Source organism: Pan paniscus, chromosome 21, assembly GCF_029289425.2.
Source record: "Pan paniscus chromosome 21, NHGRI_mPanPan1-v2.0_pri, whole genome shotgun sequence".
Lineage (NCBI taxonomy): Eukaryota > Metazoa > Chordata > Mammalia > Primates > Hominidae > Pan > Pan paniscus.
In genome coordinates, this window is record NC_073270.2 from 37,597,779 (window position 1) to 37,620,411 (window position 22,633).

General features: G+C 47.8%; 1 protein-coding gene and 1 pseudogene across 22 annotated transcripts in view; both read left to right on the plus strand.

Moving 5' to 3' along the window:
* The window catches only part of TTLL9 (tubulin tyrosine ligase like 9), a 75,149-nt gene that overhangs the window by 31,032 nt on the left and 21,484 nt on the right, over positions 1 to 22,633 (plus strand). For 16 of the 22 annotated variants that reach the window (XM_008967515.3, XM_055105049.1, XM_055105050.1 and 13 more), the window contains 4 exons: positions 7,407 to 7,518; positions 8,569 to 8,754; positions 18,651 to 18,719; positions 21,765 to 21,855. In XM_008967515.3, coding sequence (XP_008965763.1) covers positions 7,407 to 7,518; positions 8,569 to 8,754; positions 18,651 to 18,719; positions 21,765 to 21,855 — 458 coding nt within the window. The remainder of the gene's footprint in view (positions 1 to 7,406; positions 7,519 to 8,568; positions 8,755 to 18,650; positions 18,720 to 21,764; positions 21,856 to 22,633) is intronic. The other 6 variants (XM_055105047.1, XM_057300917.1, XM_055105048.2 and 3 more) reach the window with 2 other exon arrangements.
* On the plus strand, positions 64 to 239 carry LOC112438042 (U1 spliceosomal RNA; annotated as a pseudogene).

Sequence of the window (22,633 nt, forward strand, 5' to 3'; positions counted from 1 at the left end):
ATAGCAACCATAGTGTGACCCCGACACGATGAGCATGAGGACACGTTAAGGATGGCAGAATGGATACTTACCTGGCAGGGGAAATGCCATGATTGGAAGGAGGTTTTCTCAGGGCAAGGCTCATGTATTGCTCTCCCGATGTGCTGACCCCTGCGATTTTCTCCAATGTGGGAAACTCGATTGTGTAATTTATGATGGTCAGAGACTGGGAAGGTGGAAAGAACCTGGATCTCCACTGACCTTGTTAAGAGGCAATTTGATGTCTTCCTGGGTGATTTAAGAGCAACTTGATTGTGACAATCATGAAAATGGTGTGCAAATGAGTGAACTTTTGGTATCAGAATAGAATACGAAATCCACACGGTGGTCTACAAGGCCCTGCTTGATTGGGCCCTTCCCAACTCTTCAGTTTGGTCTCTGACTTCTTTCCTTCCGCCCTGGCTTTTCTTAGTGTTCTTAAACATGCTCTTCCCAACCTCAGGGCCCCAGTCCCTGCTCTTCCCAGTGCTAGAACCTTCCCCATTGCTTTTGACTAGGCTGTACCTCCTTATCCTTCAGATCTCAGCTGAAAGTTCCTTCCACAGGGTGACTCCACCCAGCGTAGGTCCCTCAACTACCCCGCCTCATGGCCTCTACTGGATCACGTGGCGGCTCACTTCACAATTCTTTATTATAGAGTTGTTTCCTTGTTTATTGTTAATCTTCCCCACAAGACTGTGTGCACCACCTGGCAAGGTATTCCATTTCCTCCTGTATCACTGGCATCCAACATGGTCTCTGACACAGAGATAACCTCAACACATACATGTTGGAAGAAAAAATATATAAAATCTTTTTAATTTTGATAAGTCCAAAAAATGTATATATATAGAATTTCGTGTCTTTTAGCATATTCACAAAGTTGTGTAATCATCACCACTTTTTTTTTCCCCACATACCTGCTGTGTCAAAACCACTATCTAATTCCAGAACATTTTCATCATCCCAGGAAGAAACCCCATACCCACTAGCAGTCATTCCCATTTCTCCCTCCCTCCAGCCTCTGTCTTGGGCCTTGTCTCTATTTATCTATTCTGGACACATCATGTAAGTGGAATTATACAATATGTAACCTTTTTCCTGTCTTCTTTCACTTAACGTAATGTTTTCAAGGCTCATCCATGTAGCAGTATGTATCAGTACTTCATTCCTTTTTGTTTGTTTGTTTGAGATGGAGTCTCGCTGTGTCGCCCAGGCAGGAGTCCAGTGGCTCGATCTCGGCTCACTGCAAGCTCTGCCTCCCGGTTTCATGCCATTCTCCTGCCTCAGCCTCCTGAGTAGCTGGGACTTCATTCCCTTTTATGACTGAATAATATTCTGCTGTGTAGGAGTACCACATTTATTTATCTGCTCATTAATTGATAGGTGTTTAGGTTATTTCCACCTTTGGGCTGTTATACATGATGCTGCTGTGAACATTCATGTATGAATTTGAATGGACATATGTTTTCACTTTTTGTTGGTGTATACATAGGAGTGGAGTGACTGGGTGATATGATAACTCTATGTTTAACTTTTTAAGGAACTGCTAGACTTTTCTGAAGTGGCTGTGCCATTTTACATTTCCACCAGGAGTGTATGAGGGTGCCGATTTTTCCACATCCTCACCAACTCTCGTTATTATTCATCCATTTATTTATTTATTTATTTATTTAGAGAAAGGGTCTCTCTCTGTCACCTAGGCTGGAGTGCAGTGGTACAATCACAGTCAACTACAACCTTGACCTCCCGCGCTCAAGTGATCCACCCACCTCAGCCTCCTGAGTGGCTGGGACTACAAGCACACACCACCATACCTTGCTAAATGTTTTAAGGTTTTTTTTGGAGAGATGGGGTCTCATTATGTTACCTAGACTCATCTTGAACTTCTGGACTTGAGTGATCCTCCTGCCTCTGCCTCCCAAAGTGTTGAGATTATAGGTGTGAGCCACCGTACCCACCCTCACATTTATTATGGCCATCCTAGTGGGTATGAAGTGGTATCATTGTGGTTTTGATTTGCATTTCCCTGATGGCTAATGATTTTTAGCATCTTTCACGTGCTTATTAGCAATTTATAAATCTTCCTTGAAGAAATATCTATTGCCCATGTTTAAATTTAGTTGTCTCTTTATATTCGAGTTATAAGAATTTTATCTTATAAGGGTATTCTTATATATGATTTGCAAATACTTGACTTTCTTCCATTTTGTGAGTTATCTTTCCTCTTTCTTGACTGTGCCTTTTGAGGTAAAAACTTTTTCATTTTGATAAAGTCCAATTCACCTATTTTTTCTTTTGTTGCTAGTGCTTTTGGTATCATATCTAAGAAACCATTGCCTAATCCAAGGTCACAAAGATTTACTCCTATGTCTTCTTCTAAGAGTTTTCTAGTTTTAGCTCTTACATCTAGATCTTCGATTTAATTTTTTTATATGGTGTGAGGTAGGGGTCTAACTTTAATATTTTAAAATACTTATTTTTAAACTTTTTTATTTTGAAATAACTTTAGACCTACAGAAAAGTTTCAAAAATCGTACATAGCTTCCTCTTTTAGCAGTTTTACCACCTTTCCCTGTTAGCAGCTTATGTAATCACAGTACATTTGTCAAAGTCAGGACATTAACATTGATATATTACTGTTAACTAAGCTGCAGACATCATTTGAATTTCACCAGTTTTTTTCCACTAACATCCTTTTTCTGTTCCAGAATCCAATCCAGGATCCCACTTTGCATTTAGCTGACCTTTTTTACCTCAAATATATTTCAGTTCCTTGGTCTTTATTTGTCTTTCATGCCCTTGACACTTTTGAAGAGTACATTTTGTAGAATGTCCCTTGAATTGGATTTGTCTGATGTTTTCTCATCATGAGGTTATGCATTTTGGCAAGAATACCACAGAAGTGATGCTGTGCCCTTTCCAGTGGAACTCATCAGGGGTTTGTGATGCTGATGTGTCTTATCACTGGTGACAGTACCTTGATTGACCATTAGATTAAGGTGGTGTCTGCCAGCTTTCTCCAGTGTAAATTAACTTTTTAAAAAATAATAAGTATCTTATGGGCAGATAATCTGAGACTATGCAAATATCTTGTTCCCAACAAACTTTCACACAATGGTTCTAGCATTTTTTGATAATTCTTTTTTTTTTTTTTTTTTTTTTTTTGAGACAGGGTCTCACTCTGTCGCCTAGGCTGGAGTGCAGTGGGACAATCATGGGTCACTGCAGCCTTGACCCTCTGGGCTCAAGTGATCCTGCCACCTCGGCCCCCTGAGTAGTTGGGACTACAGGCCCATGCCACCATGCCTGGCTAATTTTTGTGTTTTTTGTAGAGATGAGGTTTAACCATGTTGACCAGGCTGATCTCGAACTCCTGGGCTCAAGTGATTCTCTTGCCTTGACCTCCCAATGTGCTGGGATTACTGGCTTGAGCCACCGTGCCTGGCCTTTTTTAAGGATTCTTGCCTAAATCTATTATTATTACAATAATTGCAAAATGGTTACTCTCTGTCATTCCTTCTACATGTATTAGGTGGCATTCTTCTGTAGAGAAAGTTTTTCTCTTCCTGTCCCTCATTTAATTATTTAGTATCAGTTTGGCTCATTGCAGTCTATCATCTTGCCTAGAGGTTACCACACCTAGATTTTCCCAATAGGGAGCTGAGGCCCAGAGAAGAGGGCAAGGTCACATAGTGCCAGTGCCTGTGTTGACTCCTGGTCTAGTGCTCCTTGCACTGTGTGACATGGCTTGGTACAAACATCAGGGTGGAGAAAAGGCAGGACTGGGCATCTAGATGAAGCCCCAGCCAGCCAGCCGGGAATCTGTGGCACTATGGTATCTGAGGGTTTATAGAGCACATGGCCATTTCTTTTTTTTTGAGACGGAGTCTCACTCTGTTGCCCAGGCTGGAGTGCAGTGGCACAATCTCGGCTCACTACAACCTCTGCCTTCTGCGTTCAAGTGATTCTCCTGCCTCAGCCTCCCAAGTAACTGGGATTACAGGAAACTGCCACCATGCTGGGCTAGTTTTTGTGTTTTTTTTTTTAGCAGAGACGGGGTTTCACCATGTTGGCCAGGCTGGTCTCAAACTCCTGACCTCAGGTGATCCACACGCCTCGGCCTCCCAAAGTGCTAGGATTACACGCATAAGCCACCGTGCCCAACCAGCACACGGCCACTTCTCCAGTGGGTTTCCATCAGTTCTTGAAATCGTTCTTCCGAACCACTGTGCCTGGGGCACAGCCACAAGGGAGGTTTGGAGAAGGACCAGGCCCCAGATTTTCATGAGTAACTTAGGACAAAATTTGGAAACCGTAGATTTCTGGTTCCAGTGTCATTCCATTACCACGTGCTTCACGTCACCACATCTGTGCACGGTGTGTGCACAGATGTCCATCTCTGGACATCTCTGAGCTCAGTGAAAGGCTGGGTCTGTCTGCCTGCCTTAAAGCCCCTCTGCACATGGTGTGACATTCAGGAGAAACACCAACCCAGCAGCCACAAGGAGAAGCAATTTAAATCTTTAGTTCTTTGAAAATTCCAGGCCGGGCGCGGTGGCTCACGCCTATAATCCCAGCGCTTTGGGAGGCCAAGGCAGGCGGATCACCTGAGGTCAGGAGTTTGAGACCAGTCTGACCAACATGGAGAAACCCTGTCTCTACTAAAAATACAAAATTAGCTAAGCGTGGTGGTGCACGCCTCTAATCTCAGCTACTCTGGAGACTGAAGGAGGAGAATCGCTTGAACCCGAGAGGCGGAGGTTGCGGTGAGTCGAGATCGTGCCATTGCACTCCAGCCTGGGCAAGAAGAGTGAAATTTCATCTCAAAAAAAAAAAAAAAAAAAAAGGAAAGAAAATTCCAAAGGGATCTCCATTTACAACACAAGGCCCAACTGCTTGGCCATTGTTCCAGTTGCTATGGCTGTGTAACAAATCCCAAAACTTAGCTGCCTAAGACAGCATTGCATTAGGCGCGGGGCTCCTGAGTCAGGGACTCTTACAGGACACAGTGGGACTGGCTTGTCTCTGTGACACTGGGGGCATCAGCTGGGAAGAGTCCAGATCTGGAGGTCACCTGGTGGCAGGAGTTGTCTGAGGGCATCTGACTCACACGTGTGGCAGTCGATGCTAGCTGTCTATGGGGATCTCACTAGGGCAGACAGCCGAAGAAGGTTCTCATGGGTTCTCCTTGCGGCCTCACGGCCCCGCAGCCTCTGGATAAGGGATATAGTGTAGGAATCTTTTGGAACTACAGTCTGCCCCTGCATCCTCCCCATTGGTCTTGTTCAGGGCCTCTTCCTTCATCATCCCAAGGTGATGGTGATGTCTCTTCATTTTTCTCCATTTCTGCCTCAGACCTCATTCCAGATGTCTTTTAAAACTCAGCCTACTTGTCTATATTAGAGAAAAGGGGTGGGGAGAAAGGGAGACAAACCAAACACCTTTTTTTTCTTTTTTTTGAGATGGGGTCTCACTCTGTCACACAGGCTGGAGTGCAGTGGCATGATCTTGGCTCACCACAGCCTCCACCCCCCTGCTCAAGTGATTCTCCCACCTCAGCCTCCTGAGTAGCTGGGACTACAGGTGCATGCCACCACTCCTGGCTAATTTTTTGTGTTTTTGGTAGAAATGGGGTTTCACCATGTTGGCCAGGCTGGTCTCAAACTCCCAAACTCAAACAATCCATCCACCTTGGCCTCCCAAAATGCTGGGATTACAGGTGTGAGCCAGCACGCCCAGCCCCAAACACCTTTTAATAGGAAAATGGATATACTGTGGTGTGTTCACCCAATGGAATGGGAAATGGCAGTTAGAATAACTCGACTCCTATGTATCAAAAGGATGGATCTCCAAAACAAAAGTTTGGTGGGAAAAAAAGCATGTTGTGAAAAGAAACAGACAGGAGGGGTTCTAACCACAGAGCTTGGACTCTGGAGCCTGAGGCCTGAGTTCAAATCCTGCTCTGCCACTTACTAACTGCATGAACTAGGTGAGTTTCTCTGTGTGCCTGCCTCCATTTTCTCATCTGTAAAATGGGTATAATAACAGAACCTAACACTTCAGGTTGCACTGAGGATCCGTGAATGAATATTTGTGAAGTGTTTAGAGCAGTGCCTGGTACATGGTAAGCAATAAGTATTAGCGTTAGGTTTAAAATCATGACAAACAACGCCATGTGCCATGATGCATGGATACACACAAATATACATGATGAAACTATAAAGCCACTGCAGGCCGGGCATGGTGGCTCACACCTGTAATCCCAGCACTTTGGGAGGCCGAGGTAGGTGGATCACCTGAGGTCAGGAGTTCGAGGCCAGCCTGGCCATCATGGTGAAACCCCATCTCTACTAAAAATAAAAAATTAGCCAGTTGCGGTGGTGGGCACCTGTAATCCCAGCTACTCGGGAGGCTGAGGAAGGAGAATCGCTTGAACCCGGGAGGAGGAGGTTGCAGTGAACCGAGATCTCGCCACTGCACTCCAGCCTGGGTAACAAAGTGATACTCCGTCTCGAAAAAAGAAAAAAAAAAAAACCCACTGCATAGAAATGATAACACACCAAACTCAGGCTGATGGTTTCCTTCGCGACAGAACAGAAGGAGATACAATCAGGCAGGGATAGACAGGGGGCTTCAGTTGTATCTGTACTTTTTTACTTAAAAATAATTGTGAACAATCATGACGGTGTTTTATTTCCTGTGGCATCTTTTTCAAACACCTCCTCCCCGCACCCCAGCTCTGGCACCCAGATTTGGTAGATTGGCCCGGTTTCCTCTCCCTGGCATGGTGGTGGAGAATGGGATCAGAATTTGAAGCCGGCAGAGCTGGGTGTGGGTCCTGCTGCTGCCATGTCCTCAGTGAGCAAGGCCATCTTGCCTTAGAGTTCTGGGGATGATCCAAGATCACCTTTGGGGGCTGCTCTGAGGATTTAGTGAGTGGAGAGTTTTGTGAACTGGGAGGGGCTTGCAAAGGTTAGCTCATTCCACTGCGGGCTGCAGGCGTGGCAACTGGCAAGAACAAGTGAGGCTGAGTGGCTGTCACACCACAGAGAGTCATGGGGACTGTGGTTTGAGGAGGGCGTGCCCTGTCTGAAGGGGTGGCTGCTCCTCAGCCCAGCTAATAGGTGCCAGGAGGCACTCTGGGCTCAGTGATAGCTCAAGGGAAGCCAACCACCTGGATTTTTGTGGGAACATTTCCCTGGCTTTTGCTCTGGTCTAACAAAGCACGTGTAGGCCAGTGGCACCCAGGGCCACCTCCAAGAGACTCTAGAGGGACACAGTGCTGTGTACCCTTCCTCAAGCCCCCTCGGCAGCACCTCCCTGGGCCCTGCAGTGCCAAGGTCCTCAGATCATGACCTTTATACCCGCCCCCACCCCACCCCCAGCGAAGGGGAGTGGGATTTCTACTGGTGTGACGTCAGCTGGCTCCGGGAGAACTTCGACCACACCTACATGGATGAACATGTGCGGATCAGTCACTTCCGGAACCACTATGAGGTGAGCTGGGCAGGCGGGAGGGACTGTGCCAACCAACTCATGTCACTGGGTGTGGCCATGAGCTGGAGCTGGTACAAGGATCAGAACGGAAAGTTTATTGGAAAAGTGTATTAGAATGTGGGATGCAACGCCGAGTGGGAAGTCTGCGGGCTAGACCTATGGAGAGCCAAATGGTTTCAGGGTATAGGGATCCAAGGCCTGAGGACTGGAAGTCACAGGCTGGTTGGAGTTTCAGCACCAAGATTTGAGGAGCAAGATGGTTTGAGGGTGCAGGGTCTGAAGGGAGAGGATGCATGAATGATTATGGTGATTTCAGGGTGGAGGCAAGTTGAGAAGTTTGGGGTCTAAAGATGGGAAGGAGGTCTAGAAGGGACAGGACTGGAGGAGGCAGTGGTGGGAAATTTTTAAAGGTTAGTGTAGCTTAGTGGTTGAAAGCATGATTTTTTTTTTTTTTTTTTTTTTTTTTTTAGGCAGAGTCTTGCTCTTGTCCCTCAGGCTGGAGTGCAATGGCATGATCTCGGCTCATTGCAACCTCTGCCTCCCGGGTTCAAGTGATTCTTCTGCCTCAGCCTCCCAAGTAGCTGAGTAGCTGAGATTACAGGTGCTCACCACCATGCCCGGCTAATTTTTGTATTTTTGTTAGAGATGAGGTTTCATCATGTTGGCCAGGATGGTCTCGAACTCCTGACCTTGTGATCCGCCCGCCTTGGCCTCCCAAAGTGCTAGGATTACAGGCGTGAGCCACTGCGCCTGGCCAAAAGCATAAATTTTGGAGTCAAGACAGGCCCTGGTCAAATCCTGGGGCAGTGCAGCACCTTCGTTGGATAGCTCTGAGCAATTGACTTAATCTTTCTAAACCCCAGTTTCCTCATCTGTGAAGCGGGGATAATTCTTGACTAGCAAGGTCTTTCTGGGTCAAAGTTACTCTTACTGTTGCTATTTTGTGGGCCAGAGCATGGAGGCTGCAGGGTGGCTGGTGGATGTGTGGGGCTGGGAGGGGAGCAGGCTGTGAGCAGGAGCTAATGGCCGCCTGTCCTTCCCGCCACCCAGCTGACCCGGAAGAACTACATGGTGAAGAACCTGAAGCGGTTCCGGAAGCAGCTGGAGCGTGAGGCAGGAAAGCTGGAGGCAGCCAAGTGCGACTTCTTCCCCAAAACCTTTGAGATGCCTTGCGAGTACCACCTGTTTGTAGAGGAGTTTCGCAAAAACCCAGGAATCACCTGGATCATGAAGCCTGTGAGTGCCCAGTGCCAGGGGCTGGGTGGGAGGGCATGAGTCCCAGGTGCCATAGCAGGGATCAGGTGCAGACACTGCCTGGGAATTCAGCCTTAGATGCTGTCTGCCTTCCCGAAGGGCCAGCTTTAGCTCCTCTTCTCTGCAGTGTGTGGACCCAGCAGCTATGACTGCCAGCATACAGTAGGTGCTCAATGAGTGTTTATTGAATGCACAAGTGATGTTTAGGACGCCAGGGCAGGGAATTTGGAACCTGTCTTTCTGACATGCCAAGTGCTTTACCTGCGTTACCCCAATCCTCACAGTGACCCTCGGGGGAGGGATCAACAGCCCCATTTTAGCAATGAAGAACTTGAGGCTTTCTTATTCAAGCATTTCACAAATACTTACTGAGCATGTACCATGTGCCAGGCACAGACCTAGGTGCTGAAGACACAGCCCTCAGCAAGTCAGCCTGGGTCTGCGCCCTTTTTGCAGGCAGACAATAAGCAAACAAAGGAGACCTATGCAGTTGCAGTTGTGCTGTTATTAAGGAGAATGGTGTCAGGAGAGGGATCCACAGGAGGCTCTTCCTGGCTGGGCAGGCTTCTCTGAAGAAGTGAGAGACTGGACTCTGAGGCCTACCCCCTTGTTCAAATACTACTGATACACTTACTAGCTGTGTGGCCTCAGGCAGCTTACGCACCTTCTCTGTGCTCCAGTTTTCCCATCTGCAAAGTGGGATTATTATAATACCTATCACCTAGTGTTAGGGGACTAAGTGAGTTAACACAGGTAAAGCACATAGTAAGTACTCAATAAATGAGAATTGTTATAATAATCAGAATTAGTATTGAGCTGCAACCTGAAGGATGTATACAAGTCTGCCTGGAAAAAAGTAGAGATAGGGAAGAGCATCCTAGGCTGAGGGAACTGCATGTGCAAAGGCTTGGTATCAGGAAGCAGCCTATTGGGGCTCAAAAATCTGAGTGGGGCCGAGCATGGTGGCTCATGCTTATAATCCTAACACTTTGAGAGGCCGAGGCAGGTGGATCACCTGAGGTCAGGAGTTCAAGACCAGCCTGGCCAACATGGTGAAACCCCATCTTTACTAAAAATACAAAAATTAGCCGGGCGTGATGGTGGGTGCCTGTATTCCCAGCTCCTTGGGAGGCGGAGGCAGGAGAATTGCTTGAATCTGGGAGGTGGAGGTTGCAGTAAGCCAAGATCACCCCACTGCACTCCAGCCTGGGAGACAGAGCAAGACTCCATCTCAAAAAAAAAAAAAAAAAAAAAGAAACTGAAGAAAGGTGAGGATAACAGCGCACCTACCAATCACTCAGCCCTTTCTGGTGTCACAACTGTCGCTCACCACAAAGCCACATGCCACCGTAGCCTTGAATGGCATCATCAAAGTCCTCTTATGTTTTCCAGGCCTGAGAATGTTCCAGGCCCCAGGGAGGGAGCGGGAGGGTGGAGGGAGCAGCCCTTTCCTGTGGAGCTGAAGACTGGTGTCTGGTGTTGGCTGATGCAGATTTAGCCAATAACACAGGTGCTTGGAGGGGGAACTGACATGGGGCTGACAAAAACAATGGATGCTCCCAACAGGCACGAAGCCAAGGTGTACCCAGGCCTCCCAGGTTCTTCCCCTGGCCCATCCTGCCTCTCTGGTGTCCAGGGAAGGCGCAGTGAGGAAGGCCATGGCTGGAGCAGTAGGGATTAGGCTGATGAGCACGGAGTGCTGTGACCCACCAGGGCGGATTCCAGCTCCCAGCATTATCCTCTCAGAGAAATGGTAATTTGTGCTAATTGGGAACAGCACTTGCATATTAAATTGATTCCATTCCCAGCCCACAGCCTTTGTTAGCAGCAGACACAACGGCAGCTACAGCTGTAATTAAGAGGAGGCATCTTGGCTCTGTGTGTCTGTGCGTCTGTGTGTGTGTCCTCTCTCCCAAATTGCAAGGCACCCTGTCTCAGGGGTGGAGAGTGGGCGCTTCTGTGCTTCTAGTCATTTCTGGCATGGGTTCTAATTCTGTATCCACTGCTTACAAGCTGTATGACCCTGAGCAGGTCACTCGACCCCCTTAAGTCCCTCTGTGCTCATTTCTTCATCTGTAAAATGGAATTAATGAGTGTGTCTACCTTACAGGGTTGTGAGAGAATACAGTGAAGTTACACACGTTCGACACATGAATTTACAAATTATATCAAGGGCTTGGCATTAGGTGCCTGATAATTGACCATTTTCATTGTTATTTCCAAGAGTCCAGGAAACACCGTCTCTTTGCTCTGTCCCTGGGAAAGCACTAGGTCAGTGTTTCTCAAACCCTACAGTGCCCGTGCAGCATCCAGGGACCTGGTGCAATGCAGAGCCTGATTCACAGGTCTGGGAGGGGCCTGGGAACCAGCATTTCTACCAGCTCCCAGGACATGCCAGTGCTGCTGGTCTGTGCATACACTTTGAGTATCGACATTGTGGAGCAGTGGTTCTCAAACTTGAGGGTGCAGCAGAATCTCCTGAAGAGCTTGTTCAAGCATCCCACCCACCCCAGAGTATGATTCAGTCAGCCTGGTGGGGGCCTGAGAATTTGCATTTCTAGCAAGTTCCCAGGTATAGCAGTCAGGGTTCTCCAGAGAAAGGAAAGCATTAGTGTGTGTGTGTGCGTGTATGTGTGTGTGTGTGTGTGTGTGTGTGTGTGTGTGTCTGTGTGTTTAAGGAATTGGCTCATACAATATTGTGGGGGTTGGCAAGTCTGAAATCTGCAGGGCAGGCCAGCAGGATGGAGCTTCAGGCAGGATTTCTATGTTACAGTTTTGAGGCAGAATTGCTTCTTTTTCAGGAAAACTCAGTTTTTACTCTTAAGCCCTCAATTGATTAAATGAAGCCCCCCCCATGCTATCAAGGGTGATAACTTAAAATTAATGATTGCAGGCCAGGTGAGTGGCTCATGCCTGTAATCTCAGCACTTTGGGAGGCCAAGGTGGGAGGATCGCTTGATCCCAGGAGCTTGAGACCAGCCTGGGCAACATAGCAGGACTTAGTCTCTACAAAAAATACAAAAATATTAGCTGAGTGTGGTGGCGAGTGCCTGTAGTGCCAGCTACTTTGGGGGCTGAGGTGGGAGGACCACTTGGGCCTAGGAGGTTGAGGCTGCAGTGAGCCGAGATCATTCCACTGTACTCCAGCCTGGGTGACAGAGTGAGACCCTATCTAAAAAAAAATTAATAATTGTAGATGTTAATCACATCTACAAAGTACCTTCAGAGAAACATCTAGACTAGCATTTGACCAAGCAACTGGGCACCATAGCCTAATCAAGTTGACACGTAAAATTAACCATCACACCAGGTTCTGAGGGTGCTACTGGTCTGAGTACCACAGTTTCTGAGAACCACTGGGTTTGAGTATTAGTTCCGGGACCTTATTTGGATTCCTTTCAGGAGGAGAGAGTGTTAAAAACAGAACATTGCCCTAAATTTGGATAATAGAGGGAGAAGAGTCCCCTGAATCCCTCCACTCTTCCCACAAGGCCTGTCTTTGTGACATGGTTGATCTTTGCCCACCCACAGGCAAAAGCTTTCGCATAGTTGGTGTGGCCCAGCCAGTCACAGGGCAGCCCTCGGGCATCTCCTCTGCATTGTTTTCCTGGTGTCTGCCAAGCCTTCATCTTCCTCATCAGTGGCAGCAGAGCAGCCCAGGACTCAGAAGGGAGCAGGCAGCATCATTCCGTCTACACCACCCTGTGGGGACCCTCTTCCTACCAGGCCAGAGCCCCAGCCCATCTTGGAGCTTTTAGGGGAATATAAGAACAGGCTCTTGGGTCTGGCATTTAAAAGTCCAGTGTAAACATTGCATCGCTCTTAGCTTTCTTCCCATGGAAGCATTCTCCCCTGCCAGCAGTTCAGGCCGTCAGGGTTGGTGGGGAGGTGGGCAGGACACTGACACAGGTCATGGGACAACTGTGGCTCCAGCCCGCCTCGTGGTGCGGGGAGGCGACTGCTTGGCTGTCACGGATGGGGCCTGTCAGTCTCTCTGTGTGCCCCCCAAGCTGCTCAGGGACAGGGCCTATCTATCTGCTCACCCTGCGTCCACCAAGCTGGTCTAACACTTCACACACGGCAGCGAGCGTTCTTGGCAACCAGGGGGCTGTTCTCAGCCTTGGGGGCCTATTTCCAAACTGCAAGGCAGGAAGAGCCACATTTTAACATTCCATCACACTAGTTTACCCCAACCAGAACTTCTCAGAATTTTTCACTGAGACTTTCTAAGGGTCGGGATGCTTTGCTCAGTAAATAATAGAAAATCCAAATAACAGTAGCTTAAACAAGTGGGCAAGACTTCTGTACTGTTTTTATGCCATGGGCCTCTTTGACATCTGGTGAAATGTGTGGACCCTATCACAGAATAGTGGTGTTTTTTTAACCGCTTCATTGAAACATAATTGGCATACAACAAGCTGTGCGTATTTAATGTAGACAGCTTAATGAGTTTGGAGATAAGTATGTACCCATGAAAGAATTGTGGTTTTAAAAACATAAAATACAGTACATTCCATTATAAAAGAAGGCAACTATACTGAAAACCCATTATCAAACTGTGTTAGTCTGGGTTCCCCAAGAAACGGACGCCAAGACAAAATTAAACAGTTTGGCTGGTGAGAAAAAATGGGGAGGGAGCTAGCAGGTGAGGCTGGGAGAGAATCAGGCCTCCAAGGAAGCGAAGAAAGAAGAGAGGGAGGGAGGGAGGAAGGTTGGAAGTTTCTATTGCTGAGCAGACTTTGGAAAGTTCATCAAGGCCCCTGGGAGGCCTCAGCCAAAGTTGGCTGTCAGGAGTCCCCTGTCTCTCAGGAATGGCCGGTCTTCATATCCCCTGGGGCTCAGTCACTGACTGGGAGCAGCCCTAGCAAGACGCCCTGGCAAACACAGCTAGACCTCAACTGGAAGCCGCTGGCACTCTCAGTCAGTTACTCTGTTGGAGGCCTGCAAGGTGCATTGTCATGGCCACCACACAAGCGATTACAAAATTATTTGTGCTATAGAAATATGTGCGCTTTTCATTAACAATTAAAGAGGATCTAACAGCAGGCCTCACAGCTACCATAATTTCAAAGTCAGGAGGAGCATAAACAATATTTTGAGATATCTGCAACAATTGTAATGTGATGTCGAAATCACTGTGATCTCTTTTGATGGCAAAGTCACGGGCATGGCTAACACTCCTATGATTTGTTGCATTCCTAATAGAAAGAAATGTGAAAATCGGCCGGGCGCGGTGGCTCACGCCTGTAATCCCAGCACTTTGGGAGGCTGAGGCGGGTGGATCACGAGGTCAGGAGATCGAGACCATCCTGGCTGACACGGTGAAACCCTGTCTGTACTAAAAATAACAAAAAATTGGCAGGGCGTGGTGGCAGGCACCTGTAGTCTCAGCTACTTGGGAGGCTGAGGCAGGAGAATGGCATGAATCCAGGAGGCTGAGCTTGCAGTGAGCCGAGATCCTGCCACTGTACTCCAGCCTGGGTGACAGAGCAAGACCCTGTCTCAAAGAAAAAAGCATAATATAAAAATATTTCCCTCCCAAACCATCAAGTAATAGAGCTGCCCCCAGAACTAGCAGTGTTTATCCTGTGATTTTGTGTATCCCCGGCACTTTTCAAGAGGTATATGAGCCCCAGGTTTGTGTAGCACAGATTTAATTATCTCAGATTTGTCACCTGTTGGCTGGGTGACCTTGGGCAATGTGTTTGGCCTGTCCGCTGGTTCTCTTGGCTGCAAAATGGGGATAACATTAATGTTTATGTCAAAGGGTGTGTGTTTTTTTTCAAGCTTTAATGAGGTAACGTGTATAAATCACGGTGTCTGGCACAGAGTAAACACCTGGTAAGTATTAGCTGCTGGTATTGCCATTGTTATGAACCATTCTACTAAAGCTCGTATTCCGGTTATCTATTTCAGAGTAGCAAACCACTCCCAAACATAGTGACTTGAAACAACAATAATGCCTTATTTAGTTCATGTGAGCCCCCAGCTTGGACAGTGCTTGACAAGGAAGGCTGCTCCAGCATCCACTGAGGGCTGGAGGATCCCCTTCCTAGCTGGCTCACTGGCTGGGCTAGCAAGTAAGTGCCAGCTGTTGGCTGGGAATTCAGCCAGAGTTGAGGGCTGGAAGACTCAGTTGCCTTCCAGGTGGGCCTCTCCCTGTGACCTGGGCTTCCTCATGGGATGGCTGCTGGGTTCTGAGGGCAACCATCCTGAAAGAGAGAGCCAGGCAGAAGCTATATTGCCTTTTATGACCTGGCATTGGAATTCACCCATCACTTCTGCCATAGGCAATTAGTAGAGACACTTCCAGATTCAAGGGAGGGGACATTGATTTACCTTTTGACAGGGTTCTGGAGAACATATGGGACAGGAAATATTGTCGTGGTTGTTTTTGGAAACTGCCATCTGCTGGAACTAGGTATTAGGTGATTTCCATCTCATCAGCCCCGATGTAACACCATGCAGGCGGTTCATCTTTCATTCTTTAGGGTTAGTCCCTTAGGAAGGCACCTCCTGGAACAGTCATGTCAAGTTACTAACAATGGCCTGAACAATAAAGGCATTTTGTTATCTCACAGAACAAGAAGGCTGAGGGTAGGCATATCCAGGTTTGGGGATGTGCTAGATGATGCCACTAGAGGCCCAGGCTCCTTCTCTCCATCCACTCTGCATCCTGTGTGCTGGCTTTTTGTCATCAGACTTGTCACCTCATGGATGTGACATGGCTGCTGCAGTCACAGGCATCATCTCCGCAGACTGTAGCATTCAAAGAAAGAAGGAAGGAGCCCAGGATATTTCTTCCCGATCCCCTTTCTCCCCAGCTCCTTCCCTAATATTTTTAACAAGGAGAAACATCTTTCCTGGAATCTCTGAGCAAATGTCTCCTTAGGTCTGATTGGCCAAAACTGGTCATGTGGTTTCCACCAACTGCAAGGGAAGCTGGGAAAACCTACATCTGGCCTTTCTAGCCTCCCTCATGAGAGGTGGGCTTTGCTAGCAAGGAAGAAGAGGAAGGAAAGTGGCCATAGGGAAGGCAGCCAACAGGGTTGGGGATAGGGGTTCCTAGACCAAAGCATATGAACCTGAAAAGATACCGTTTAATTGAAGTTTAATAAAATATAGAAAAGTAGCCAAATTATAGGGTCACAGTATGAATTTTCACAAAGTGAATCCACTCAAATAATCAGCACCCAGGTCATAAACAGAGCGTTCCCTACCCTCAGCAGCCCTCTCAGGCCCCTTTCCACTCACTCACAACCCCCCAAGGCACTAAACATCATAGGTTTGCTTTGTCTGCTTTTGGACTTTATATAATTGGAATCTTATAGGATGACTACCTTGTGTCTGGTGTCTCTCCCTTGACATGTTTTGCAGTTCATTCTGCTGATGTGGGTAATTGTACATTATTAACTGTCATCGTTGTATACTATTCCATTGATTAAATATTCATCCATTGGGGAGTCTCAGGGTGGAGCTATTATGATAGTGCTGCTGTGGGTGTCTGGGGCCATGTCCATGGTGACATGTGCAGACATTTCTGTCATGTAGGTCCCTAGGAGAGGAATTGCTGGGACATAGGATAGAGGATGCCTATGTTCAGCTTTAGCGGATGCTGCCAGTTTCCAAACAACGTACTCTCACACCAGCAGTGTGTGCAAGTTCCAGTTTCTCCACATCCTCACTAATACTTGGTATTGTCTGTCTTTAATTTAACCATTCTCAGGTAGTATATAGTAGTATCATATTGTGATTTTCATTAGTGTAAGAATTAAAGAAAGAGGAGAGAAACACGAAAGGTGGCTCGCCCGTCAAGACAGGTTTATTTTAGAGAAAACAAACCTGAGAGGAACCTTCTGGCTGAGTTAGGTCAGAGCCACACTCTCTTACAGACTAAGAGTTTTTAAGGGTTCAGGGCGGGAGAGTTTATTAGAGGCTTGGACTGCTTCTGTGTCTCTTTGTTGTGCTTATCTGGGAGGGAGAGTTGTGTGTCTGTTCCCATACATCTTTCTGCAGCTGCAGGCATATCCCCCGGGTTGCTTTTAGCTTTCCTATCTTAGTGCACTGGAAGGGAAAGGAATGTGCTTATTAAGATCTACTGTTTTACTGGGGTCCATTGTATGAGGGCGAAGTTTGGCAGTTACCCAAGAGACTTTCCCCCCATCTCCCTCTGTGCCCGAGCTGTCTTATCTGTGTTTTACTGTCTGCTCTTTCTGTCTGCTTGTAGTTAGAAGAGAAGTGATTTCCTTGAAATGCATGAGGCCAGAAAGGGAACTGGAACTTAAAGTGGCAGTGTTTGTCCGAGATGACGAGATGACGGTGCTCTTGTTCTGTCAATTAGCACTTCTCTGTTGGTGAACCCTCTGATGAAGTTGAGTGCCCGTTCTTTTCTTTCTTTTTTTTTTTTTACAGACAGTCTCACACTGTTGCCCAGGCTGTGCAGTGGTGCAATCCCTGCCCACTGCAGCCCTGATCTCCTGGGCTCAAGTCATCCTTCCACCTCTGCCTCCCAGATAGCTGGTACTACAGGGGTGCACTCTCATACCCAGCTAATTTTTAAAGCTATTTTTAGTAGCGATGTGATCTCAAGGTCTTTCTACGTTGCCTAGACTTGTCTCGAACTCCTGAGCTTAAATAATCCTCCTACTTCGGCCTTCCAGAGTGCTGGGATTACAGATGTGAGTCACTGTGCCCAACCTATTGTATGTTTACACTGGTAATCTTCTTTCGTAAAATGCCTGTTCAAGTCTTTTGCAAGGCCGTGAACTGCTGGAAGCTCCTGATGCACACTTATTAGTTGCTTTCTAAAATTGCTGTGCACATTTGGCTGCCCCTGAGCCACCACCAGTGCTCCATAGAGTTTTTGGCACCCAGTCTTCTGGGCACACACAACCCTGAACCATGGTGCACAGCATGGCAGGCAGAGCAGGGGCTCTTTGTGCAGTAGACAACCTGTACAACCACACCTGGCAGCCCTGCATGCCCCTATCTTGTACAGAGAGCCTCGGGTGGGCCAGGTGGGCCATGCTCAGAGGAGAACAGAAGGAAATGAGAGTTGCAGTTATGCTGGAGGTAAGATGACTTGGGAGATCTGCTCAGTGGCTGCAAATACCTAAAGGACTCTTCTGGCACCCAGGAATCAGCTTTGTTCTAGGAGGTCCTAAAAGCCAAAGCCAGACTGGCCAGTCTTAGCTCAACACAGGTTAGGCTGTGAACGTTCCATTGCATAATGCTCAACATACAGTATGCACTTCATATATACCTTTTGGATGACTACTTAACAAAGCTATCCTGTAACAAAATGGGCTGTTTGGCGTTGGTGGGGGAGGTAGTGAGCTGCTAGGCACTGTGAGTGTGCAAGGCCAGGCAGGAGGACTGTTGTCCTTCTACAATGGTAGAAGGGGAGTAATGCCTTTGTTGAGGACCACTCCATATGAGATCAAAGATTCTCTCAGCCCCTAGACTGTGTGAAGCTATGAATTATCCATGCTGGGGTTCAGTAAAGGCAGGCTGATTTCAGTATTAGCCGAAGCAAACCCTAATTAGGAAGGCAAATTGATTTCCAAAAAAAGATTTGGATGATATGTTCCCAGGACTGTTAGAAATGGCTTTTTAATTGTCTGTTCTTTTGCATTATTCATGCAAATGTATGTCTTTGTGAGCTAAGTCAGTCTCCCCCTTCCCCTCCCTTCCCTCTCTCCCTCTGCCAGGGTTAGCACCTTCTCTGTTCCAGACCCTTCAGCTAGCCTTCCTCTGGGGAGAGTTGGGGGTTCATAAGGAAAAAGAGACAGATATGCTGGGGACAGCCCCCAGCCACGGGGGCCAGCAAGGAACCACGCAGAGCTAAGAGCCGGCTTTCTGCCCCCATCCCACCCCAGGTAGCCCGGTCTCAAGGGAAAGGCATCTTCCTCTTCCGTAGGCTGAAGGACATCATGGACTGGAGGAAGGTGAGCCTGCCTCTTCCCCCTTCCTCCCTGAACCCTCCTCTGACCTTGCCAGCAGGAGGGGCCACTCCTTCCTGCAATCAAAGCTCAGAGGGCTGGCAGAGAAACTCTGCCCACAGGTCTGCCCATTGGAGCAGGGTCTCCAGAGCCAGATTGTCCAGGTTCAAATCCTGATCTTGCCACTCAGTCACTCAATAGCTGTGTGCCCTTGAGCAAGTTACTTTACCTGTCAGTGCCCCCGTAAATGGGGATGGTAATTATACCTGCTAAGGATGCAGTGAGCTAATAAGCAAACACACGCGTGCGCGCGCACACACACACACACACACACATTCTCACACACACCCACACACCCAGCACAGTGCCTGGCACTCAGCGCTCGATGCACTTTCTTTATCTGGGCCTCCTGCTCACGTGGCTGGGGAGAGTTTGGCTGACTCTTCCTCAGGGCCTAGACTGAGCCTCGGGGGCAGCTCCCTCCCAACCCCAATCCATTCTTGTCCCAAGACACAGTACAGTAGAAATCCTGGTTCAAATCCTGCCTCTCCCACTCAGCAGCTGTGTGGTCTTGGGAAAATGACCGAAGCCCTCTGAACCTGAGCGGTGACGATGGTGCAGGGTGGGTGGGAGGAGCAGGATGGCTGAAATCCTATAGGACCAGCTCCTGCTGTACCAGGAGGCGCACAGCAGTGCTCAATGTCTTGACTCCTCCCATGAAACTGTCAGGGCACTACAGGAAAGAGCTCAGCAGCCTGGAGGCCCAGCCTGCCTGGAACACGGTCAGTCCCTCTGGCAGCCACGTGAGTGGAGGTAGGGCTGGGCCCAGGTCCCAGGAAGGGAAGACCTGGCTGCTTCTGTCTTGACACAGCTGAGTGGGGAACAATGGTGGGTGAAGCAGGTCTACCCTGAGAGCCAGTGCTGCCTGCCATTATTGGGGCTGTTGTGTCACCCCATCAAGTGTGTGACCCTTGTCTTTGAGTGAAGGGGACAATAGGTGGGAGAGGCGTTTGCAACCTGCGAGGTGCTGTGCAGATGCATGAGAGCATTGCTGTCTTCCAGAGCTGGGCTGGCAGGTAGAGAAGAAGGAGCAATGTCCTCGGGGGCCCATGGGTGGTGTAGGCAGCACTGTCCAACAGAACTTTCTAGAGGGATGAAAATGGATATCTGTGCTCTCCAATGCGGTGACCACTAGCCACATGCAGGATGTTGAGCACTTGCCACGTGGCTGGTGTGACTGAGGACTGGATTTATAATTTCATATCCTTTTTAAAAATTGTGGGCCGGCAACAGACACATGAAAAAATGCTCATCATCACTGGCCATCAGAGAAATGCAAATCAAAACCACAATGAGATACCATCTCACACCAGTTAGAATGGCGATCATTAAAAAGTCAGGAAACAACAGGTGCTGGAGAGGATGTGGAGAAATAGGAACACTTTTACACTGTTGGTGGGACTGTAAACTAGTTCAACCAGTGTGGAAGACAGTGTGGTGATTCCTCAGGGATCTAGAACTAGAAATACCATTTGACCCAGCCATCCCATTACTGGGTATATACCCAAAGGATTATAAATCATACTGCTATAAAGACACATGCTGCACACGTATGTTTATTGTGGCACTATTCACAATAGCAAAGACTTGGAACCAAGACAAATGTCCAACAATAATAGACTGGATTAAGAAAATGTGGCACATATACACCATGAAATACTATGCTGCCATAAAAAAGGATGAGTTCATGTCTTTTGTAGGGACATGGATGAAGCTGGAAACCATCATTCTCAGCAAACTATTGCAAGGACAGAAAACCAAATACCGCATGTTCTCACTCATAGGTGGGAATTGAACAATGAGAACACTTGGACACAGGAAGGGGAACATCACACACCGGGGCTTATTTTGGGGTGGAAGGAGGGGGGAAGGATAGCATTAGGAGATACACCTAATGTAAATGACGAGTTAATGGGTGCAGCACACCAACATGGCACATGTATACATATGTAACAAACCTGCACGTTGTGCACATGTACCCTAGAACTTAAAGTATAATAAAAAAAAAAAAATGTGGGTCGGGCGTGGTGGCTCACACCTGTAATCCCAGCACTTTGGGAGGCTGAGGTGGGCAGATCATTTGAGGTCAGGAGTTCGAGACCAGCCTGGCCAACATGGTGAAACCCCGTCTCTACTAAAAATACAAAAATTAACCATGGTGGCTGTCACCTGTAATCCCAGCTACTTAGGAGGCTGAGGCACAAGAGTTGCTTGAACCCGAGAGGTGGAGGTTGCAGTGAGCCAAGATGATGCCACTGCACTCCAGCCTGGACAAGAGAGCAAGACTCATTCTCAAAAAAAAAAAAAATTGTGGTAAAATCTGTAACATGAAATTTACCATTGTAACTTCTTTTAAGTGTGTGGCTTTGTCACACTAAGTGCATTCACATTGTTGTGCAACCACCACCACCACCATCCGTCTCCAGAACGTTTCATCTTCCCAAACTGAAACTCTGTAACTGTTAAACACAAGCTCCCCGTTCCCTCCTCTCCCCAGCCCCTGGCAACCCCCATCTACCTTCTATCTCTATGAACTTGACTACTCCAGGGACTCATCTAAGTGGAATCAGACAATATTTGTCCTTTTGTATCTGGCTTATTTCACTTAGCCTTATGTCTTCGAATTTCATCCATGTTGTAGCATGTAATTTCATTTACTTTTCATCAAGGTAAATGTAAATGGCGTCTTGCGGCCAGTGACTGCCCTACTGGGCAGCACCAGTCTAGAGTTTAAACACTCAGGCTCTGGGCCTAGACCATGTAGGTTCACATCCCAGCAACACCACTAACTGGCTGTGTGACCTTGGACAAGTTACTCTCCCTCTCTGTGCTTCAGTTTCTAATCTGTGAAATGGAAATAACGTTAGTACTTACCTGACAGGGTTGATTTAAAGATTCAATGAGCTACCCAAAGTAGTGTCTAACAGAATACCTAGTACACAGGAAATGTTCCATAAATAAATGTTCAATTATTATTATTATTACAACTAGGACACAAGAAGCTCTGACGACCAGAAAGATGATATTCCCGTGGAGAACTATGTGGCTCAGCGTTACATTGAAAATCCCTACCTGATAGGAGGTGAGATGGCTGTCTCTGCTCCTGCTCTTCCATTGCATGGTCATCAAACAGTCAGTCAACAAGCTTTGACCAGCAGCCTGCCAAGGGCCCAGCCTGACACCAGGCATGAAGGGATGCATGGAAAGAGATGGGTTCTGCAGTCTCCCACCTCCTAGCCATTGCCTGTACAGTTCCCTCTGCCCGGCATGTCCATTCCACTCCCTTCTTGGTTCAGAAAAATTCTCCTCCTTTAAAAACCAACTTATTCATGCATTTATCCAACAAATATTATAAAGCACCTACTTGGTGGCAGCACTGCCCTGAATACTGGCTGCCCCTCACCCTGCTCTCCTGGAGCTTACACCCGCGATGAGCAGGCTGCAATAAACCAGAATACAAACCACAGGACGGTCCCATGCAGTGCTGGGTGCTATGAAGTCAGTCAAGCAGGGCAATGGGACAGAGAGTGACATGGGGGCCAGGAGGTGGACATGTGAGCTGAGACCTGAGTGACAACTGGGAGTCACTGTGGGTAGATTTGGAGGGAGAGAAATGCAGGGAGGAGGAATCACAAGGGCAAAAGGCCCTGAGGTGGAACCCAGCCTCCTCCCCGCAAGCTTGGTGGGTTTCCCCAGGCGGGCCAACATCTGCTTTTCTCACTCGGGCTCTGGGAACTGCAGGCACATCAGGCATGCCTGACATCATTGCAATAGGGTTAATGCCAGTTGTCTCCTCCCACGTCCTCTGGCAATTACCTTCCCCAGGGGGCAGCCCCTGGGCCTCTTCTCCTCTCTCCCCC